General features: G+C 45.9%; 1 protein-coding gene across 1 annotated transcript in view; it reads right to left on the bottom strand.

Moving 5' to 3' along the window:
• Positions 1-25,154, bottom strand: part of ptprua (protein tyrosine phosphatase receptor type Ua) — a 164,965-nt gene that overhangs the window by 76,848 nt on the left and 62,963 nt on the right. Inside the window, exon 3 of the mRNA XM_080002494.1 lies at positions 5,884-6,155. Coding sequence (XP_079858620.1) covers positions 5,884-6,155 — 272 coding nt within the window. The remainder of the gene's footprint in view (positions 1-5,883; positions 6,156-25,154) is intronic.

Genomic DNA, 25,154 nt, shown 5'->3' on the forward strand with positions numbered 1-25,154 from the left:
CTTCCTCCCTCAGCCGGACACACTTCCCCCAAAAACCAGAGACGACCAAGACTGGGCAGAATCGAAAAAAAAAAAAAAACTCCCGAAAAAAATCGAATAAAGCACAAACATCATCTGTCTGATGGAACGAGAAAAGCTGACACGAAAGTCAGCCATTCTGCAAATACAAATACCATCAAATGCCTGTAGATTGCGGCGCGGCCAACGCATTTCTGTCCAGCTGGCAAATAGCGTTCACCCAGTAACCAAACAATGGCTCACCCAGGCATTATTTATTTGGACTTTTCTTCAGATTGGACACCATGGACCCTCCTCTAATACGATGAGAACGCCCTCCCCGTGCCCGCTTCTACCAGTGCTCTAATAGCTTGGTCGAAAAACCCAACATCTGACACCAACAGGGAGGGTGGGGGTGGCGGCGATGAGGAGAGGGTGGGAATCACTTCCCTCGACTCAGTGCGGCATTTGTGGGTGTGTGGGGCATGGGGGGTGGGGTGGTGATGGGGTTGTTGACGTTGCAGGCCATCCTCCATTGATTCCAGTGCACGGAACCTCTAATCTCATTAACTGGCTCTCGATTTATTGAGATGGGACCGCAGAGCTCCAAGGTTAGGGAAGCAACTGCCACCACACACACACCCACACACGTCAGGGTCATGGGGAATTGAAGTCAATCGACTGGTGGTCGTCGCCCCGACACACACACACACACACACACACACACACACACACACACACACACACACACACACACACACACACACACACACACACACACACACACACACACACACACACACACACTCCCTAAACATGGGCTGCCCCTAACATCACATGGCCTCTTCTCGTTAGAGGCCTATATTGTTAAAGACGGTAGGAATGGCTGGGTGGGGGGCAGCGGGGCACTAGATGAGAAGAAAGGGATTTCAATGAGTTAAATTATGGGATATAATGAGGTGAGGTGGTAGGTGGGTAGCGCTACACAATAGCACTAATAACACAGGGCCCCGGCCAAACACAGAGGTATCAGACAAAATAGCTATTGATTGCAATGCAGCGCACAGTTATATTGACCTAGACTGCGGTACAAATGCGTGCAATTATGCACAAATTGAGCCTTCAGCATAGCATGTAGAAAAAAAATGGATGCAGCATCAAGTGGGTTTCTGATGAGACAGTTTGAAGCCTCAAGCTTGCTTTAACGCTCGGCGCCATCATGTGTACAGAACTCCCAAATGAGGCCAGCGGAGTGGAGTGTAGGTTGGTTACTGGGCTGAGCTGGGACGAGTGTAACCCCATTCTCAGGTTTTGTCTACGAAGGAGAACGACATCTTCGATGCCGTTGCAAAATGGAGGGAGCTAATAACCCCCACTCCTGTGCGCACTCTCATTGGTCTGTCAGGTTGTAAATCAAATGGCCAGGAAAGTCCAACGTGTACATGGCACTGACTACACATGTATAATTCTGTCTGACAATATGTCAGGGATGTGTTTTTGAAAGACGCTGTAGTGGCTTCAAAGACAGATTTTGATGAATTGCACAAGTTTGGAATATTGACTTGTTTAATACTGCCTCTAGTATGTTCCAATGCCCCTTGGATTGTCTGTTGTCTCTCCATTTCCACGGGAAATTTACTCCATTTCCCCATAATATGAAAATGATGGCATCACCAGCATGTGAGAGGAAACAGAAGTAATTCTAACTAGTTACGGTAAGCCCTTGGTCAAGTCATCTTTAATCTCTCTTTAAGCCTTACTATCTTTATTGAACAATAATTTTCAAAATCCCAATCAAGTCAACAGCAGTAAACTTTGATATTGAGACCCTTAAGTCTTTCTACCAAGAATTTTTTATGTTTTCACTGACTTCCATTCACGCTGAGGTTTTCTGAAGCCAGCGTCTGGTGGCCATTATCCAGACAGCAGCTCTAGCAGCCATGATCTGCAACAACAGTACAGTTACTCCTCACTTAACAACCGAGTTCCGTTCCTAGGACCAGATCGTTAAGTAAATTGGTTGATAAGAGAGGACCCGTGTTATTTCACGGTAAGTGGGCGTGGCCATTGCGAACACAAGAGTAGTGAATACTGACAGACTGCGGGAACAAGACTGAGAACGGTGATGAGATGAGATTTATACAGTGTATGTAGTATATATAGCGATATAGTATATATAGTGTATATAGTGTATATAGTATATAAATTATATATAGTGTATATAGTGTACACTATAGACAAGCTCTAGTGCTGAGGTTGCTGTGTAGTGTATTATTGCTCTGTTTATGCTATCTAGTATTGCAGTATTTTAACTTTGTAACTTAGGACTACTGGTTTGACTCTGCACATTCACTGCTATTTCCTGATCTGCCAACAAGGTTGTGTTTCCAGACACACCCCCTATTCAGGTAAGTCCTCTCTTATGTGGGCGTGCTTTTAGCCAGGTGCAAGTCCTAATCAGCAGAGCAGCTGTATTCTATCACCGGTCATGCTACATTTATGGTCTTGCCCTTGAAGCGTAAGCTTCAAGCGTTAGCCCATTTGTTGTCACCCTCGTGTAAAGACGCACGTCTACCTCTGCACGTCCACCGAAGCAAGGACACCGAACAAGGCTAACCTGCCTTCTTTTTCCCACTCCATACAAAATGTGCTACTACCACATCTCTACAACTTCAAGGTCACCCAGAAAGCCTCGTTATAACAAACGCCGATGCAATCTGGGTAACCTCAGGTCTCTGCAGCAATCATCTACTGCAAAGACCTCCTTCTCTGTTGGCTTGTGGAATTGTCGATCTGCAGTTAACAAGGCAGACTTTATTTCTGGTCATGCCAACCACCTCTCCTTGGAGCTCCTTGCTCTCACTGAGACGTGGATTAAACCGGAAGATAGCGCAACCCCGGCTGCACTTTCCACAAACTACACATTCTCCCACACATCCAGACCATCTTGCCGTGGTGGTGGCCCTGGCCTGCTAATTTCCAACACATGGAAATCTAATCCACTGCTGCCTTTAAACAACTTTGTCTCCTTTGAATATCACGCCGTCTTGGTGACTGCTCCGGTGAAAGCCTATGTGGTGGTCATCTACCGTCCACCAGGACAACTAGGTGACTTCCTACATGAGCTTGACACCCTGCTGTCATCAATTCCTGAGCATGAGTGTCCCATGCTCGTCCTCGGAGACATGAACATCCACTTGGACAGTGTGAGCTGGGTTGAGTTCCTGTCTTTGGTTCGCTCATTCGACCTAAGACAGGTCCCGACTCCACCGACTCACAAGGCTGGCAAAGAGCTTGATCTCATTCTTGCTCGGAGCTGCACCATGGACAACCTAAGGGTCACCCCTCTCCATCTCTCAGACCACTTCTTCATCCACATCAATGTCCAGCTACCAAAACAACCCCCTACCTCCCCACCCATGGTTACCATCCACCGCACTCTCCGTAACCTGTCTCCCACCCACTTCTCCTCTGTGCTCTCCTCTTCTCTTCCGCCTCACGGCACTTTCTCCTCTCTGCAGGTTAATGATGCCACTGATTCTCTCTGCTCCACCTTGAGCTCATGTCTGGATAGCCTGTGTCCACTATCCACCAGACCTGCTCGATCAACCAAGTCGCATCCTTGGCTGACTGACACCCTCCGGACAATGCGCACTGACCTCAGAGCAGCCGAGAGGAAATGGCATGAATCCAAAACAACCGAAGATCTTGCAAGCTACCAGACACTGCTGTCCTCCTTCTCCTCCAGCATCACTGCTGCAAAGGAGGCCTTCTTCAACGATAGGATCAACGGTGCCACAGACACAAAAGTTATTCTCCACCTTCAAGTCTGCTTTACCCTCCACCACCTCCTTCAGCTACTAACCTCACTGCTGATTGCCTTGCCTCTTTTTTTACTAACAAAGTGGCAGCCATCAGCAGCCAATTCACTAAACAACTTACTCACAACCTGTCTCCTCCAGCCCTAGGCTCATCGTTCCCTGGTTTCACCCCCCTCGCTGAAAGTGAGGTATCTAAACTACTAACATGTAGCCATCCTACTACCTGTCCGCTAGATCCGATCCCATCTAACCTCCTTCAAGCCATATCACCGACTGTCACCCCGTCAATCACACATATGATTAATTCTTCCCTAACTTCCGGCACTTTCCCCTCTGCTTTCAAAGTGGCTAGGGTCGCACCACTGCTCAAAAAACCTTCGCTCGATCCCACTCAAGTAGAAAACTATCGGCCGGTCTCACTCCTCCCATTCCTTTCCAAAACCATTGAGAGAGCGGTCTCTAGACAGGTAACAGAATACCTGTCAAGAAACAACCTTCTCGATACACTTCAATCTGGCTTCAAAAGTGGTCACTCCACCGAAACAGCCCTGTTGTCTGTGACAGAGGCCGTAAAAACTGCTAGAGCTGCTGCAAAATCGACGGTTCTCATTCTGCTAGACTTATCAGCTGCTTTCGACACTGTCAACCACAGCATACTCCTGTCCATACTCTCAAGTATGGGCATATCTGGCAGTGCACTTTCCTGGTTTGAATCTTACTTCACTGGGCGCTCATTCAATGTCACATGGCAAGGCCAGCTGTCTGTGCCTCACAACCTCACCACAGGGGTGCCCCAAGGCTCGGTGCTGGGACCCCTCCTCTTTGCCATATACACCACCTCACTGGGCCCGATCATCCGCTCGCATGGCTTTTCAGATCACAGCTATGCGGATGATACTCAACTCTATCTGTCCTTCCCGCCCGACGACCCCACTGTCTCGACACGGATCTCGGATTATCTCGCTGACATATCCACATGGATGAAGGATTATCATCTTCAACTAAACATGGCGAAAACAGAACTGCTGATCTTCCCGGCCAAACAAGGTATTTATCACAACATTGACATTAAAATCGACTCTATCTCTTGTTCCTACCAAGGCTGCAAGGAATCTTGGTGTCATTATTGATGACCAACTGACATTCTCGGACCATGTTGCTGCCGTCTCCTGGTCCTGCCGCTTCGCACTTTTCAACATCCGAAAAGTCAGGCTGTACCTGACCCAATATGCCACTCAACTGCTGGTACAAACCTTGGTGATGTCCTGTCTTGACTACTGCAACGCTCTCTTAACAGGCTTGCCGGCCTGTGCAGTGAAGCCACTACAGATGATACAGAATGCGGCAGCGCGACTGGTGTTCAACCAGCCAAAGAGGGCACATGTAACTCCGCTGCTCATCGAGCTCCACTGGCTACCTGTAGCCGCTCGCATCAAGTTCAAGTCTCTTATGCTTGCCTACAGAATGATTGTGTGGAATTTTCCCACCTACTTAAATGCTCTTGTAAAAGCACATGTTACCCCCCGGATGCTGCGCTCGTCAAATGAGCGTCGCCTGGCTCTGCCGGCCGTACAACCACGGCAATCCAGGTTATTCTCATTTGTAGTTCCACGTTGGTGGAACGAGCTCCCAAAAACGACCAGAGCAGGGACCTCCCTCTCTGTCTTTAAGAAGCACTTGAAGACCCAGCTCTTCAGAGTGCACCTCCTCTCCTAACTTACATTACTTAGCACTACTTAGCAGTATTTATTGTTACACTAATGTCTCTGTCGCAATGTAGATTGCATGTTATTCTCCCTTGTAAGTCGCTTTGGATAAAAGCGTCTGCTAAATGACTAAATGTAAATGTAAAATGTAATAGTATATATAATGTATATAGTGTATATAGTATATAAAGGGTGATGAGCGATGAGATGCTTTATGCTGAGACGTCGTGGTATTGTGGGCAGCGTACAACACAGACTGGTCAGAGAGCTGGTCGTATGTCCGAACGGTCGTTAAACAGGTAGGTCGTTAGGTGAGGAGTACCTGTACTGCAAAAAGAAAGAAATTGCCTTGCACTCACCTGGTACTCGCTTGGCCAGAAAGTGCTCACAGCCAGTTCCACCTGATGCCACTGGTGGCCCTGGGAGCCAGAGATGTTCCACACTGCACTGCCTTTGGGCCCGCCGTTGACTCGGATGAAGACCTGCAGGTCCCCGGGGCTGTGACCATCGCGGCTGTAGAGAAAGTAGCTGAACTGGATGCAGTGGGTGTCGTTCTCACTGAGCGGGCGCAGGAGCAGCTGGGCCCGTTGGCCCGCGTAGTGCTGGGAGGAGTTCACCATTATGAAGGACCCTAGAAGAAATTAAAACACAAAAGAAACATAAGGAGATGAAGACAAAAAAACAATGTTCAATGCCTGTGTCTGTGTAGGGAGCACAACCTGGGCTCAAAATAAATTGCACTCAAATTAATTGCACATATTTCGCCGGTCCCCGTCCCCTGCTTCTGGCTCCCAGAGGTGGCAGGAAGGAAGCAGGAAAGCAGAGGGCGAAGGGGGGGGTTTCGAGAGTGGTGCAGTGAAAGCTTTGCCTCCCTCCATTAATCACGCAGACATGGTTATTAGGCCATAATGGTGACCGGGGGAATACTGGAGACGGTGAGATGCGGATGTTAAATGTCCGACGCTGACGGGCAAAGGTGCATATCGGCCATATATGCGTGGTCACGGTACATCACGCACACACACCGGCACGCAGGAAGGCAGGCAGGCAGGCAGGCACGCGCACACACACACACACACACACACACACACACACACACACACACACACACACACACACACACACACACACACACACACACACACACACACACACACACACACACACACACACACACACACACACACACACACACACACAGCTTGTCTGTGGAGAGACTGTACAATACATGTCAAAAACACAAGGTATTCCATGACCCAAAAGTGTAGAGCAAGTGACAAGCTGCCAGAAATATCCTGTGGTAACAAGCCTGCGCTGCCGCCTATCCGTGCGAGATCTCTGGGTCCTCTCACAGAGCATTGATTTCTTTCTCTTTTCTTGCTTGCTGGCGTTCTTTCTAATCTCTCTCTCTTTCTCTGTTGCTCCCTTCCCCAGCTGTGGCTAGGTGAACCTGGGCAGGCTCTCCGGACCCCTGTAAATGATTTTTCTTCTACGTCTCAATGTAAAAACCATTTCATTTTAAGTTGTTGACAAGTTCCTGGCCCTCACTTCGCCAGAGAAGAGACCCTAGCAGTTGAAGGCAAACTGTGCTTTCAGGAGGGGTGCTCTGTTTTGTTTAAAAAAACAATTAAATAAATGAAATAAAATATTGTTACCAAAACTGTACCACCGTTTGTCATATGGAGCAGGATTAGAATATGTTTTACTTAGCCTTCGAGCCACAGCAGACTTAAAAAGCTCACAAGCCAATTTGATTTAAAGTACACTATAGGCCTCGTGCTACACTGCAAGAGCTCCGCAGGTGGTGAAGCCATCTAGTGGTTGTAGCAGGTAAAGCACTGGGAAATAACCATCAATTCGTTTTGGGTGATACCAACAAGGTGTTAAAACACGAATGGGGTTGTTTTTGATTTTTATTTTATGTATACTATTTTAGATATTTATATTACATATATTCCAGTCTCATGTTCGAGAGATGGGATCGAACGGTGAAGGTAAACCTGACAACCGCCCTCGGCTGTCGTCTCGCCCCGTACCTTTTGGAGGGAGCTGCCTGATTGATGCCATAACGAGAGAACGCATCTCGGAGATATAAACCAGCGCGATAACCTTATACTCAATATTCCCAAGGACAAAGAAAAAAAACACAGGCGTTAGTGCGCGCGCACACAAACACACACACACACACACACACACACACACACAACCCTACAGCTCAATATATGTTTGTGTGTTAAAAAAAAAGTTTATATATATATATATATATATATATATATATATAGCTGAAAATTTATATTCCAGAAAAAATCTCCATAAATCCATAAAAGCTGATAAGGCTCCATCTATTTCCCCTGTGACCCTGCCAAGGGTGAAGGAAACTTGCATTAAGAGATTAGGCGTGCGGCCCCGGCTTCCCAAATTCATATTAGAATGCTGTTTGGGAACCCGAGTCATAGGTCTTCCCACTTTTATCACGATTTCAGTTAAGAAAACCGGATAAGAAGCGTTTTTGGCGGAAAGGTGGGAGGGAGGCGGCGATCGACGCAGGGAAAAAGAGAGCGGGAGAGAAAGGTAGGTAGGAGAGAAGGACAGAGAGAGGCTTAAATCCGTCTGCTTTTTCATTTTTTTCCCACCAGTCACAGGAAAAGCACAAAAATAAATGAATAAACTGCAGAATTTTAAGTCAAATGTCTATTAACCGTTTATAGCGTGCACACACACACACACACACACCATAAAAACCTGACAAGCGCATGGCTCCGCTGTTTTTTGGGGTTTTTTTCTTTCTCAATTTCTTTCATGACAGTGTGCGTTAGATGGCGGTTGATTAGCGAGAGCCCACAGGGTCGGTTATCCTCCGCTGCAGCCCTTTAGGGCCTCCCATGAAGGTCAAACAGGATTTTCCATTTTCAACCCTTTCTGTATTTGGAATTGGCATCTCCTCCTTATATTTGTTTTTGTTATTCTGTATTTATTTTTAGGTTTTTTTCCTGCTGTTATTTTTCCAGGTATTACAGCCTGGAGCAAAATTCACATTGTGCGTGTGTGTGTGTGTGTGTGTGTGTGTGTTTATTAGGGCTGACAACCGTAAAGGTTGTAATTATAACATGACTGCCGAGCAAATCTATGGAAGGAAATAGTGATCATAATTCAAATACAAATACAATAACACAAATGCTTTTTATTTTTGATATGACGCATTATTTGACTCTTCTCTATTAACTAATCTTTTTTTCTTTAGTTAGCGTTATATGCTCAGGTTAATGACATCATTGCATAATCATTGAGCAGATGAACGCAACTTACAATTATTCATTCATACACCAATGGATGCAGCCGTCACGACTAATTGTCTTAACTGTCTTGCTCAAGGACACTACGGCACCACATCAGGAGGAGCCGGAGCCTTCAGTACTAGACGACCCACTCTACCTCCTTAGCTACTGCCCTCCTAGGTTGACACCGCAAATATTATGTTGTTGATTAACCTAGCTAACGTTAATTATGACTTACAACACATTACTTTTGGACAAGTTGAACACGTTCCGGCATTTTGTTGCAAACAGGTTGAGTGAAAGTTAACAGCCGCTTACCTCCTCCTCCTGGAGCCTGGAGTTTAGTTTTTCGAGTTGCTTTAAATTATGATCACTATTTAGTGGCAGTTTTTGAAAATGAAAAGGCAAATGTGTTTTTCGTTTTCATTTAAATTCAAGATTCAAGAATCAAGAGGTTTATTCGTCACATACATATACATACGTTCATGTATGTAGTGAAATGTCAATACAACGCACCCGGTGATTACACTACAAACACTACATACACTACACTACATACAATATGTCCTAGACTGAAGTAGCTGAAATATGTCATAGAATATGTCACAGAATGTGCATACTTGGAGATGAAAATAGAAGCTGGATGATTTCATTTTTATTGAATTTATGAGCCAAATAATGCATCAAATGAAAAATAAAAAGCATTTGTGTTGCAATGCATTTTCACTTAAATTACGATCACTTTTTGTTTCCCTTCAAATCCTACTCCTCCTCCTCTGAATTGTGCTGATGTCTGCTCTGATGCGTGCCAGCAGTCATGACAGGCACCTTGGCCCGTCTATGCTTTTATACCAGCATACTAGCGTGCATCAAATAGTATGTAAAAAGTACCAGGACGATGTACTACATCTAATGAAATGACGTAGCATGCAAACGCTGCACACTATGCGGGACAGCGTATCCCACAATGCAGAAGGTATCTTTCTTTTTACTCACATACTAGCGACATAAATTACATTCACGTAATTCACATTTCCTCTATGATGTGGACAGCCCCTGAATTCTCTTTTTTTATAAGCAGTCAAACGTTCCCGACCGTCCAATTCTACAGACATGATTAACAGGCGAGATCAAATTTCTATTCATTTTCACGGACTTCCCGAGAAGTTATCAATTTCTTGTCTGTGAAGCGTGCCGTGTGTGAGTATGAGAGTAAGCAATACAGGACTGATGTGTGATTGAGATGTCCTTGGCACATATTGGTGACTAGTTGCCCTCCTTCTGTATATCTGGCCAGGGGTCTGTGATCTGTCTCAGCGCCTGGGGTGGGGGGCTGATGTACATTTGAAAAAATTTATAATAATAATAATAAATGTTTTGGCCAATTGACAAATTGACACAGTGCCTGGGCTATGCAAAGGAGTCTGCCGAATCAACACCAGCTGTCGACCGAGTTTCGCAAAGTACCCTGCAAACAACGGGAGTATGCGCTTCTTTGTGTCCACCCGACTGGAATTAATGAATTCCCCAGGAGAGCAGGCGTTTAGAGCCCTGGTACAACTATTCAAATACCGCACTGAAGTGTCCAAGTCTTGGCAGTGGCGTGTTCCCATGGATGTGCCTTTCCCTTGCCCACGTGAATGTTGCGACCTGTAGCCTATGTCGGCAGATCTCGAAGTGGGCCGGTACTAACTGGCATGTGGTACTGGCACTTCTACATTCTACTCTTTGTCCTTGACTTTTTCTTGGGCATCGGCACTCATCCCAAGATGCCTGTACTCTTCTCTGCACCGTCAAGTGGACACATTAAGTGGAGATACTGTAAGATAGGAATTAATTAAGAATCTTTATTTGTCACACACTAAAAACAAGACAAGCGCACCAGTTTATTTTTCTTATGACTATTACACACACACACACACACACACACACACACACACACACACACACACACACACACTGAATTTGGCCCTGGGCTGTAATACCTGGAAAAATAACAGCAGGAAAATCTTGTGATTTTTCGACCCCTGACTTTCAGGTATTACAGTAATAGAACATTGGCGACAGTGACGTTGTTAGGGGTGGCAGTCCGGGGCTCCAGCCCGAATGTTTTATGAATAGCCCCCGATCTCGAATAGCCCTACAGGGCCGGCTCTGTGCTCCGATTGCTCCCTCTCTGACGGTACCGACTGGGCCAACGGCGCACCAATGACTGAGCGCCCGTGATCGGTACACCAAAACAGTGCGACAGAAGCATGAGTGGTCGTGAGCATGAGTTGCTCTCAGGATGCCAATGTTACCTTCTCCACAACAGAAATCAATAGTGCATTAGCAGCCACCCACTGTGGACCAACAAAGCCCATCCGACCCCTCATCCACTGTTACCACCCGTACCAATATTTCTGCTCTTTACCAGCCTATTCTTTAAGTATCTTCACCTACGCAAATACCATACACACCTGAAACACACACACACACCTGAAACACACACACACCTGAAACACACACACACCTGAAACACACACACACACACACACACACACACACACACACACATACACACACACACACACACACACACGCACACACACGCACACGCACACACACGCCCTCCACTTCTATCTTCATACAGCCGCTGTGAAACTGAGGTGTTTTTTTTTCTTTTTTGAGAGGTGCAAAGTTTCCTTCTGTTGCTCTGACCTACTTCTTCTTCTCCAGGTTGCTTCAGTCATTTTAAGTAAATGCAGCGTTGAAAATTTCCCGTCGGTATAACCCCCCGTGCTCTCCTCCTCTCTCTCGCTGTCTCTTTCGCTTGTTGTTGGGGACCTTCGAGCACCCTCCGTAGTGCTGTAACGGGTGCCTCAAGTACCCGTCCCAATGAACTGCCGCCACCGGTGCGAAGTGAAAGGTGTTTGTCCCCTTTATGCCAAATCAATGTCCCTCGTTTAACAGTGGACAAACAGGAGAGGAACTCAAGGAGGTTTCACTATTTTTCCTCAAGAGAACCTGGGCTGTTGAACCGCCTACATTTCCTGGCGTCTCCAACCACTGTCTGTACACGTTTACTTTGAAAGTAATAAACTTTGATTTTAAGGAATTCACTTTTATTTTGAAAGTAGTACTTTCATTTTGAAAGTAATACGCTTTAATTTTCATTAATGAACTTTTATTTTAAAAGTAGTACTTTTATTTTGATTTATTAGTAATAAACTTGTTTTCAAGTAATGCACTACTATTTTGACAGGAAAGCAGCTTTAATTTTGAAAGCATTAAGTCACATTACAGCTTCTTCCAAAGAATTAAAAGAAGCAGCACTGAACCTTTTGGAGAAAAGAAAAGAAAAATAGAAAATATTACCCCTTTCAGACAATCACTTTGTTGATCACTCCTGAGGCTCCGACACCTAAAAATAGAAACCACACTTCTGCCGCCTGCGATGATGTAAACGCTCACGAAAGTCAGGGACGGAAAGAAATCTTCTTAGATATAGAGACAGAGAAATATGACTCCCTACATCCTCTTGTTGGGGGCTTACATAATCACACACTAGCATACTATCTAGTAAGCCTAATTAGTATGTGATTGTTTCTAGTATGTCCAAAGGTTGGGTAACACTTAAGTCATCCCCGGGGGGGGAATTCAGGGCAGAAGGGGATGCACAAGAAGAAGAAGTAGAAGAAGACACACCCGGAGGGAAATTGATGTAACAAGCCATTGGCTGTCCCTCTTCAAACAACAAAAAGATGGCCGCTGCTTCTGGGCATTGCTTGGCAAAGAAAAACAGAATCATTTTGTTCTGTTCCCAGAGCCTCTCTCTCTGATAAGCTTGATTCTTGGCTGTATTTGCCCTTTAGCCGATAGGGTGGAGATGGCCGTCGGGGGCTTTGGGGGAGTGGGCTGGGGGGAGTTTGAGGCAAAAGCCACAAATTTAATTTGCGCCAGTTGGTGCAGTGCAGTGCTGTAGCATCCTGGCACAGCGATAGGTGTGTGTGTGTGTGTGTGTGTGTGTGTGTGTTGGGAGGGGCTTGGACCAAGGCCCAGTATAGGTGACACACACTACACCCCCCCCCCCCCCCCACCACCACCACCTACCTATCTCTGCACACAGAGTGGGTGTGATAAGGCCCCATATCGCTTAGCGAGGTGACAGGGATGGTGCCAGAGGATAGAGGATTTAAAAAAAAAAAAAAAGGTGCAGTGCATCTGGAGGAGGAGAGAGAGAGAGAGAGAGAGAGAGAGAGAGAGAGACAGAGAGAGAGAGAGAGAGAGAGACAGAGAGAGAGACAGAGAGAGAGAGAGAGAGAGAGAGAGAGAGAGAGAGACAGAGAGAGAGACAGAGAGACAGAGAGAGAGAGAGAGAGAGAGAGAGACAGAGAGAGAGAGAGAGAGAGAGCGCCATCTGGCTTGATTCACCTTCGAGTAGCAGAGACAAGGAGGAACCTGCACCCTCTAGCAGGTCCCAGTCCCCGCTACCCCCCTAGCCATGGGAGAAAAGGCCAACTGCATCATGGAGGCAAGTTGGGAGAATGAGATAATACAGAGCAAAGCCCGTAATTTGGAAGTTTCAATAGCCTGGGGGTAATTTCAATTTCAAACTAAACTAGCACAATAAAAAAATTGATGTGATGGGTGTCTGGGTTGAGGGTTTTGTTTAGGCAGTAGGGGGCACACCAAGACTGCCCTGATTCCTTCCCTCTGTGGCGACCACCCACAACAATAGACCCTTTTGTTTGGATGTGCGTCCTCTCAATATCATGCCAGAACGCACACGCAGGGACGCCATTGGCTCACGTTCGGAGTGGTTTAAATTTTAAAACGCACACTGAATGGGCAGCCGGCATCTAATCTGAGCACGCTCAAATCCCCTTTGAGACCAAAGAAACCAACGGCCAAGTTGGCCACACACAAAGCCTGCTGAGGCCTGAGTTATTCAAAATCACCCACACTCAGGAGTGATTGGCTGTAGGAGACACAAAGCCAGCCAATGGGAAGAGTGCAGGATTCAAAAGTTGAAGAAAAAGATGAAGAGGCCAAACAAAAGCTGGCTCCGCTTCAACTTCATTTGCTTTCACGGACACACGCGCCTACTGTTGCTCATTCAAAAGTCATTGCTCTCCCAGACACAATTGAAAGACGTTTGTAATTCCCCTGGATCTTAATTCATATCCTGCGTCGCCGGGGCTTTAATGGTACAGCTCGCAGCAAATAACGCCCTGTAAATTGAAATCAATAGTCATAAATCAGCATAATAAGATTTTCCCCTCTGCTTGTAGATGAAGGGCAGAAACCATGCATCGTCCCTCAAATACAGCCTTTGACATTTATGAGCGTGACTCCTAATCCTGAGATTCCTCTCGGTGGGGAGGTAGGTGGGCGGGTGGATGGGTTGGGGGGGTTGTGGAAGTGGCTCTGGCTGCCTGCAAATCATCCCCGGGCTTGAAGTAGAGAAATGATGTTCACAGAAAAGAGGGCCCCACCCTTTAGGTCCAACCCCTTTGGGGCCGGAAAACGGCCCTGGCTCCGTAATTACAAGTCAATGCGGGGATGAAAAATTTGAATGAAAGCATGGGGGGAGGGGTTCTGCAGGGACACAGCAATTACGTCCATTAGAGGTTTTTTTTGTGCAAAAGGAGAAATTGCAGCCAGCACTGTGCAAGGTCACTCGCTCACACACATACAAACACAGCCTGGCCACCTTATTGTTGATACGATTCAGAGAACATGATTGCTCGGATTGCATATATATTTATATATTTGTAGTTATTGTGAACCTGGCATTGAAGTTTTGGAGAGATGACTCAAGATGACTGGGGTTTTCGAGCACACAACAGCAGGAACGTTTGTTTGCAATGGCAACAATGGCTCCATGGCACACACACACGCACAACTGAACATATCTCAGAAAGCCACAGCAAACAGCGGTTAAAGCGAGAGGAAATGTGTGTTTTGTTTTTTTGCATGCGCCCAGAAGGGTTTAAGGGGGGACTCTGGCTTTGTTTGCCGGCTGTCTCTGTGTGTGGGGGGGTTTGTGTGAGTGTATTTAGTGGGGGTTATGGTTGAGAGGGGTCATAGAGACAGCAAAACAATATCACTAACTCATTGACCCCTGACCCTGTGTGTGGAGTCTGAGTCAGTGTGTGTGTGTGTGTGTGTGTGTGTGTGTGTGTGTGTATGTGTATGTGTGTGTGTCTGCTCGGGTGTCATATTGTGTTTTCACTGATATCCTGACATTTAGGATCAAGGTCAGTCTGAGTGTGTCGCACCGAGCCGCCGCCACGGCGAGCGACATCTGTTGGACGACCTCCAGCGCCCACCGGCCTCCACGCGTGTTACTCCGACAGCGCTTGGCCATGTTCCAAATCCCCTTTTCCAAAGTCCTCTAAAGGGTTATAATACCACCCCATCCCTACCTCCCTAATTCAGCATAAAACAACATCCAAAAAAAAAAAAGCATCCCCTTCATCCATTTTAAATTTTTTATGTTGACGTTTAACTTTGTCGATTTGCTGAGAGGCAAATCCTCTCAAAGATCGCCAACTCCAACACACACACACACACACACACACACACACACACACACACACACACACACACACACACACACACACACACACACACACACACACACACACACACACACACACACACACACACACACACACCAAGAATGTGTCCAAAACCACTTTTTTAATTCCTCTCTCTCATTCTCTCTGTGGTGTTTGGGTCTTCTTCGGCGGTGTCACAATCGTCATAAAAGTCAGATACTGCCACATTGTGATATGTGATACGGTATGGTTGCTTCCGCCCTCACAATGGTAAATTCCTCTGTGCCGGCAAAGCCCCGCAGCTTGGGACGGATAGGTAATGTAACGCAGACCCCTGGAACCGCGCCATGTGATCCCAACATCCCCCAGGAGCTGGTCCCAGGATATTACACCCTGGTTCTAATGGAGCACGGCTTCACCGCCACGAGAGAGTGATGAAGTATGTCTGAGGAGGGGAGAGCAGAGGAGAGGAGAAGAGAGGATGCAAGGGGAGAGAAAGGAGAAGAGAAGAGAAGATGGGAGGAGAGGGGATGGGAGAGAAGGGGGGGGGGGGGGTGATGAGTTGACAGGGGAGAGAGGAGAGGAACACAGAGGAGTTGAGGTGATGAGGAGGGGGGAGCAGGGAGTAGGAGAGAAAAGGAGAGGAGAGGAATGGTGGAGAGACGCGAGGAAAGGAGGGCAAAAGAGAAGAGGAGGGAAAGCGATGAGAGGAGAGGAGCAGAGAGGAGGTGAGGTGATGGGGGGCAATGAGGTGACAGCACACCTCATTGGGTAAATGTAGACAGAGTGATACACTACCTGAGTAAAGGTATATGTACCCCTCAACACCAAACGCATATGTGCTTGTGGAACATTTCCTTTCACAATCGTGACCATGAATAATGGAGTTGGTCCCCCCCGTTGCTGCTATAACAGCCTCGACTCTTCAGGGAGAGTGTTCCACTAGAGTTTTAAACATGGACACAAGAGCATCCGTGAGGTCAGGCACTGGTGTTGGGTGATTGGGCCTGGCTCTCAGTTGATGTTCAAATTCATCCCAAAGGTGTTCAATGGGGTTCAGGTCTGGGCCCTGTGCAGGCCAGTCAAATTCTTCCACACCAGAGTCAGTAAACCATTTGTTTATTTAGTACGGCCCATTCTACTGCAAATGTTTGTGTAAGGAGATGACATGGCTGTATGCTGTATTCATTGTATGCGTCTGTTAGAAATGGGTTTGGCTGAAACCAAAGGGTGTGCTGCAGTGTAAATAAGCTGAGAAAGAGCGAGAGAGAAAAAATAAAGACAATAAGAAAGCGGATGTGAAAGGAGATGAAATAATGGAAGACGGGGTGTAGAAAGGCAAGTAGCCAAAGTGCGTGTCCATTTTTTTCTTTTGAAGGACGGGGGTGTCTCCGCTTTAATCAAGATTCTCTGAGGCCCCCCTGGGCGCGACGGCTCATCCATGGGTTGAGGAGGGCCTGGTAATGTGCTCCCAGAGTCTTCAGAAGGGTGATCAATCGGGGAGCTGTTGGCACAACTACTGGTCTCTCTCTCTCTCTCCCTGGTAAACGCTCTGACTATAGAAGTCTCTGACTTGCCTCATCTGCATAATAAACTGTCGCCCGCAATCATCGCCCCCCCCAGCCCCCGCTCCTCTCCTGTCAGCTCAATCCAACACCACCACCACCATCCTCCACCTCCCTTTCATCGCCACTGAGACACCTCCTAAAAGAGGAGAAGTTTGGACACGCTGCTAAAAACCTGGGGATTTTGTGGGGTTATTAAGAAGAGAACATAAAAACGGCCGTTTCCTGGGCGGAGGAACCTTGAAACTGTTGGGAACAGCGGCGTCTCATCCAAGCCGCTCAAATTGTTTGACGGAACCGGCGGATCTGGAGAAAACAATAGCTCGTCAAACTGCTTGAGAGCCGATCGAGTGCGGCTCGAAAGAGAACAGCAACACGCGCCGCAACCGGGACTCTTGAACGGCAAAAGAAAAAAAAAATTTCCTTCGCTCTTGAAATGTTGACCAAAAGAGGCTTTTCAATGGTAAAGCAAACTTGGAGTGAGCGTGCATGTGTTTTTTGGACAAAAGCTTATTTTTTTGTTTCAAGGGCATTACACGGCATTCCCAGTTCAGTGAAGAGGTAAACTCTTACTCTACTATCTTTTCAAATTGGGGGATTTGAGCTCATCACTCCTATATTTCTAGCTCACTAAGTGCCTATGTTTTCTGTGTACCTCTCCGGGAGTGATGAGCTAAGAGTTGTCTGTGAGAAATATGTATTGAAATTGGTAAAAAAACTAATTGATCAGTAGTCCCATGTCAGGTGCACCTGCGTAGTCACTGGCACAGTCTCGTGTGATTCCCCTTCCCTTGAGTTTGTTTTACGTTCACCATAGCTTAAAACCTCCCTCCCACCTGCCGTCATCCTCGCATTCAGTTACACTCGTCTGTGTGTGTGTGTTTTTGTTTTCTTTTTATATTCTGAGGTGTGCTTCTCTTTTCACTGAAGCTCCACAGCCAGCCTCACACCAGCCTCCACATCAAAAGCAGCGTGTTATCACAGCTGTAGAGATGTACCTGCGATCACACATCCTGTTGTGGGAGATGAGAGCCCCTGCCCCAAAACACCACTTAGATAGCCCCCCATACCCGGCCACATTTTCAGGGCGGGGTTCCTCCCCCACTCCTTCTCTCGTGTACCCCCCGTCCTTCTGATATGCAGTAGTTAAAAAAATAAAAATAGATCTAAAGGGAGGAAGGAAGGAGGCTTGCACTCCACCATAGTACTGAATTCAACTCGCCCGTCCGTCCGTGCTCTCACACACACACACACACACACACACACACACACACACACACACACACACACACACACACACACACACACACACACACACACACACACACACACACACACACACACACACACACACACACACACAGTATATACGGTACATACGCGCACGCACGCACGCACGCGTGACATGTTTCTATCTGTTCCTGGGCTACTTCCAGCTGGCCTCCTCTCTACAATAAACCGGTCTCTACAACCCCGTCTTCTGTGTCCCTGTGCTGGAGGTTCCTGAACACGTCACTTGGGTGGTGGAGGGTAGGCGAAACTCCCACAATATTAATTTGCCAAAAAATATAAATACATTTACACAAGGAGCAAATTTAACGGGTTATCTACACAGCGGAGCGCCAGAGAAGGGTGGAAGAGATCAACCAAAACGCTAGAGAGAAACAGAGAGAGAGAGCGCGATAGAGAGAAAGAAGGGAGAGGACAGAAGGGGTCAAAAAAAAAGAAGACCAGCCCTTCTCACCACCCTATCAATCAGCTGAGAGAAATGAGTGGGGGCTGTTTTTTTGAAGTGCCTGGCTTCACTCTCTCCCCGGGTGAGGGCGGTTAAGGGGTTGATGGCAGGGAAAAAAAACAAGGATTACACAACCCGCCCACACTCACGGTCCAATTAATTATCTGGCTGGTGTGGGATTGGTGGGGGTAGGTGGTGGTGGTGGTGGTGGTGAGGTTAAGCCTGCTTATCTCCCGCTCACATCTTAGGGAAAGGCAGCCTTCTCCGCCACCGCACTCTTCTTCTGGCTGTTGCCGGTGGGCTAGCTGTAGCTTACTCTTTTGGGGGGCGGTGTGTTCCGTCCAAGAGAAGAAGAAGAATAAGAATAATGAGTAGGGTGTGAAGCACAGGCTAGTGAGTGGTAGGGCGGAGCAGTGGAGCAGTCTTTCTTTTCTCTTTGTGGGGTGTGTGTGTGGGGGGGGGGGGGGTTGAACTGAAGGGCTAATACAATGCACATAATGCAGGGTGACAGGGGGTTTTTGGGGGTGGATTAACAGCGAGATCACATTGCACAGCAAAAGCTACGTTTCATCCTTTCCAAACGTCGTGGGCCAAGAGAGGACGCCGGAGAGCAAAGAAAGAAAAGGTTTGGTTCTCTGAAGCCGAGGGCCATGCTCAGGGCCGTGGCCCTCTCTTTTTCCTCTCTGATGTTCTTAAAGGCTCTGGGGTTAAAAACAAACAAATAAATAAAGTTGAGAGAGACACCAATGATTACAACTGAGCCTTTCCAGCTTTCTGGGCTGAAGCTGCTGCGCCGAAGGTAGGCGGCCAGATCCAAAGCCCCTTCTCTCTGTTTCTTGCCGGGAGGAGGGGGGGGAGGGCTCCAAGAGTCTGGATTAGCCCTGCCAAGTGTGTAGACTCTCTCCCAGCCCTTTCTCGCCCCCTGGCACATGTCAGTTCATCTCAGTGTTAAGACGTACCTCAGGACACACACACACACACACACACACACACACACACACACACACACACACACACACACACACACACACACACACACACACACACACACACACACACACACACACACACACACACACACACACACACACACACTCACACACTCTTCAGTGCCATGATCAACAAGTGCAGATCCAAGACAAGGAGGAATTAATTACTTCAGTAAGAACAAGCACAGTGGTTCAAAGAAAAACTAAAGTTGAACGAAAGTTTTAGTATCAAAAAGAAAGGGTTACCAGAGACCTTATCAGGGAAGATCGAGATAAGGCCATTAAAGCGGTGCGGAGGAACGATACTGTGACGCATCCTTTTAGTCGACTTAGTTTTAGGCTCAGACGGCCGTTTGCGCTCGCTCCGAGAGGGACCTCTGTCGCTCGTTTGATAAGAGAGAAATAATAAATTGAACTCTCTTTCACTGCCAGACACAAAGATGAATTGCAGGTTGCCTGTTCTGTGCTCGACCCCAACTGGCAATCTGTGAGCCCATGTACAGTATGTGGGTGTCTCTTGCTACGGGGAGAGTGTGTGCGTCTGTGTGTGTGTGTGTGTGTGCGCGTGTGTGCGCATGTGTGCGGAGGGGTGGTGGGGGCTGACAGCCACCACACATAAGCTAAATGAAGCCGCACGAGGAGACGAGTCAGGAGAGTCAAGGCAGCCGCCGAGGCAACCGATACACATTGTACATACACACACAACTAGAGGAATTCAAAACATTTCCCTCAGCTGTGCAGTCGTGAAGGGTTTTTTTTTTTTAAATACCCAGCTGGTGTTTTTTTTTCATGTTGAAAATGTGCGATATGAACATGCATAGCATAGTTGGGGGATCTGCGTAATCTCTCCCCATGAAGTAAAACTCTTGGGGCAAGTGGCTGACACCTTGCGGGATAAAACAAAATACCAAATAGTTATTATATTGGGTTTGTGTTGCTTCGTGTTAGTAATAATAAAAAGACTACCTCAAATTATATAGTGATAGTTAACGTAACTCTTAAGAGTTCAGTTTCACTTTTCAACACAGGCCCTTATTAAAATGCTGCTTCTCATCATTAATTCTATACAGTAACTGTTCATAGCACCACCTCATGGAACCTTTTACTACTGTAGAAAGAAACCAACCACTCTTAAAAAAAAAAAAAGCTTAAAAATGAAAAAAAAAACACTTTAATCATTTTTTCAAACTCTCATTATAGATAGATACTTTATTCATTCCCTCAGTTTATTTTTTTTAACATGTTTGGAATAACTTATGACTTCTAATCTCTTTTTTTTTTCCCCAACTACTTTTTGCAATTTCCGCAATACATCCAAAAGCAGCTACAATTAATTGACATAAACAACAAGGCTTAACGAAGCCTTGAAAATTATTAATTTAAATTCTCACTAAACGTTTGTGATTACTTTTGGCAGGTTTACACGCTTGGAAGAAAGAATATATACTGTACTGTATATTTCCGTTTTTACTCATGAGCCCCAAGTTATTACACATATAAAAGCTCTGCTCTGCCTTTTTAGAACTTAGTAGATCTTTTCACTGTCATTTTACCGTTGGAACCATTCTGATGCACCGGCACCCAAACCCTGGTCACCGCACAGCCCCCAGAAACTCCAAATACCAATTATCAAGTACACAATGTGAGGACAAATTCCGACCATTAACATTAATGTACAACATTAAACAACAATTTTGTCTTGCACAGCTACCCTCTCCACAAAGGTGGAGGAGCGCTTTTTCTAAATGAATAACAGCAAGAACTAATAATGGTGAGAGCTTAACTTTCTTTTTAACTTTTGAGCTATCTTAAGCCGCTGCTTTCCGGACAGAGGTTTTTTTTTCTTCTTTTTATCCACCATGGAAATTACGCCTAGCGTGCATTATTTAACCAGTCATTAGTCTTCCCTGCGACAGGAGCTCTGAGCTTCCATTATAACATCGGTTATCAGAGCCCTCTCGAACATCAAATGCGAATAACTCCTATATGACTATAAACATTATAGAAACCGAGAATATATAATATGCCGTTATCATTTACACTGACGGGGACAGGGGGAGAGAGAGAGAGAGAGATTTATCCTGTGGACCTTTCAATATTTACTGCTAACAAGAGAACTCCAGACAAGATTTACATTTAAATGACGCGTCAACCGAACGTACATCCTTTTTTTTAAAATATACATACCATTCAACTGTATTGGAATTATTTTTGTTTTTGGATGAGCCATAAAGGCTTTTTGCCTCGTCAACTCACAAGGGCCGTGAAATGTAATCACTCAGTAATGCACGAAGAGCAGGCGGCGGCATCGTGCCGCGGTCCCAAATCCCAGAGATAATAACAAGGCACTCGACGGAACAAGGACAAGTATAGTCGTTTTCCAATCTTCCAAAGAAAAACACCACCAGACATAAAGATTGCATCTTCCTCCAAACACGGTGAAGAGAAAAGGCAAAGGAGCGTAACCCCTTCGCGCATCAGCCTGTAGACACTGAAAAAGAGAGACAGTGTTGGAGGGGAGGGGAGAGTGAAGGTTAGGGAGAAGAAGAGCTAGAGTCCCATTTGCCCGGAGTTGCTTGCGGTGGCAATGTGCCGTTAATACCAGGTATTAAATGCTCAAGTAAACGTTAGAGGGCACAGGTGGGAGCCAACAAATAATGCTAATCCTCTCTAAATGCCTTTCATAAAGCGAAGAGAGCTTAGCGGGGGGTGGCTTGATTGATCACACACACACACACACACACACACACACACACACACACCTTCATTAGCATATGGCTCAGGAGCAGAGGCGAGTAGCAGATTACTCAAAAATTATACTCAATTAAAAGCACCAGAGTAAAAAGTACTTGTTCGATTGAGGGCTTGAGTAAAAGTAAATTAGTTAGTGAATTCAAGATTTTTTACCAGTAGAACTAAACGTGCTACTTCAATACACTGAAAGGATATAGTCATTTTCTCTTGGGCCTCATTTTACCAACTTCACCAACTCGACTGAATGTGTGTGTGTGTGTGTGTGTGTGTGTGTGTGTGTGTGTGTGTGTGTGTGTGTGTGTGTGTGTGTGTGTGTGTGTGTGTGTTCTTGGTGAGTTGCTATTGTTTAAAATTTCTACGTTTATCGAGATGTGCACCAACTACAGTCCAAGTACATTTAGTTGAGAGTACATGTAACTTAGTCGCTGCCCACCTTTGCTGATGCTAGAAAAATAAAATACAAATACAACTAAATCTTAAAAATTAAGACCACATGCCTACAACTGTGCATCACACAAAGGAAATCACAGCTTGTTTCTATGAAAACATTTCTGAAAAAATAAATGGGAAATGGGCTGTGGGACCCAGCACGGGCTTGTTCCCGTGGCGGCACATCTGTATCAAATGGGACTAATAAGATCCATGGGTGCCGGTTTGTCCGACTTGGCAGGGGCAAAGTTTCTTATGTGTTTTGTAATTTTCAGTGGGAAGGAAGCGTGGTGCTGGAGCTAAATCCGAACGTCCAGATTGCTACTCAACAGCAATTTATTCTATGTTTCGGTTTTGGCCAATCAGCTTTTCTGTTCCCTCCGTAATTAAACTACGCCAGCTGGGAACCTCACTGACAGTCTCCCACTCCGTCTCCCTCCTTGGACACACACCTGTAGCAGGGGTCCCATCACAGTGTCCCGGACCATCCACCCACCCACAAGCACCCTCCCCTCTCCACCAACCCACCCCCTCCTTCCTTGTCTGTGTCCCCACAACAGTGTAAGCAAAAGCGAAAAACCAAGGCAGCTGACGACAGGAGAGAGTCAAGCTGTGAAATTCCTCAAATTGCGAAGAAAAGAAAAAAAGGTTCTTCAAAAAGTGCCGTGACTACGTGATTTCCTTCCTTCCATCACAAGTCCATGCAATCAAGTCTCATGGGGGTGCAAAAGCGCCACACCTTCATCTGATGCCGGATCACTCTTTTACGAGGGTCCTTTGTGGAACAATAGGCAAATCACACTCAGCCCCATCTAATCACATTTTTGCTCGAGGCAGCACAATGGGCCAATCAGATCCCAGTCGCTCTCTTGGACTTGTTTCCCGCGTCATCGAACTCCTCCGTCGCCGCCCGACCCCTTCGATTCATGCACGCCGCTGAGGGGTAACGGCTACTTTGTCTGATTACGGATTGAGATCTATCAGACACCTTGGTTCAATATGTTCTCTGTGCTCTGATCATCCATTTTTTGTTACAGAAATTACAAAATGAATGGGTTTGATATCCACCTTCTGGGCCTTCTGCAGCAAAGAAGTGATCATAATCAGAATGAGAGTCAGTTTTATTCGCCAGGGACATTTATTTTCTGGTGAGGTTTGGCGTGTTTCTCCACAGACTATTAGCATAAAAAAAGCAGTCTATAAGCAGAATATAAATCATAATAAAATAAAACAGAATAAAAAATAAACTCAAAATAATAAAATAAAAAACGGAAATGAAAAAAGTGAAATATATCCAAATAGTCAAAAAACATACAAAAACATTAGAAAACAAACGCATTATAGGAGGATTTATATGGAAATATAATATTATACATAAACTGTGTGCAACTCAGTGGGGGACCGTGTGAATTCATGTCAGACTGTCCTTCAATAAGAGGGAACGTTCCTAAGAAATCTAGGGTAAAATAAGAATTTCAAAATCGCTATTCTTTGGCCCAACTGAAAAAAAAGAAATATTTTCACATAATCCTGGCATCAAAATATGCTCCTGCCTTTTCTAAAGGACATCAGTTGTTCTTTATGGACTTGTTTCCAGGCTGAGAACATTTTCTTTTTAACTCTCTTTCTCCCGCTCTCTCTACTTTGTTCCCCTCAAGTTCATGGTCTGTTGTCTATATTCAATTAGCGCTCACTCATGCAATCACGCTACACACATGCACACAGACAGAGGGAAAAGGTGTCTTCATCCTTGACTTTCTCACGGTCTGATAACAGTGAGTGAGCTCATTCTTCTGTGGCGCGTCCACTTGCCTCGAACTGCCGAGAACCGTCCGGCAATCACACACCTCGCCACGGCTCCGATTTTCAAAAACGGAGGGAAAATAAAAAGATTCTTTTGTGACGAGTTTGCGTTCTACTTTTTTTGTTTCAAACTCTCCAGACGTCTGTGAATGTGAACCCCGGCCAAGCTGAAGTGGAGAGTTAGTTTAGTGGATGTATAGTGAACTAATCCAATGGCATAAACTGGCCAACCCTCCAACCAGCCCCAATGGAAGAAAGTCAATTGTGTCTGTTATTAGTAGAATGGCAACCTTAATGTGTGGGAAAAAAAAAATATGAATAAATAAACAAATAGTTAAAGAGAAAATCATTCTAATTGGACCAAGAATAAAAATAAAAATAAAATAGAATAATAGGCGTCCGTCTCGCAGATCACACAGCAGAAAACAAAACGTTGGCCCCTGAAAACAGCGATGCAAATTAAACTGCACTGGGATCAGGACGAACCGCTGTCTGTTAATGTGCCATTTAAATGCAAAGAGTCAATCTGCCAGGG

This window comes from Zeus faber, assembly GCF_960531495.2.
Source record: "Zeus faber genome assembly, chromosome: 1".
Lineage (NCBI taxonomy): Eukaryota > Metazoa > Chordata > Actinopteri > Zeiformes > Zeidae > Zeus > Zeus faber.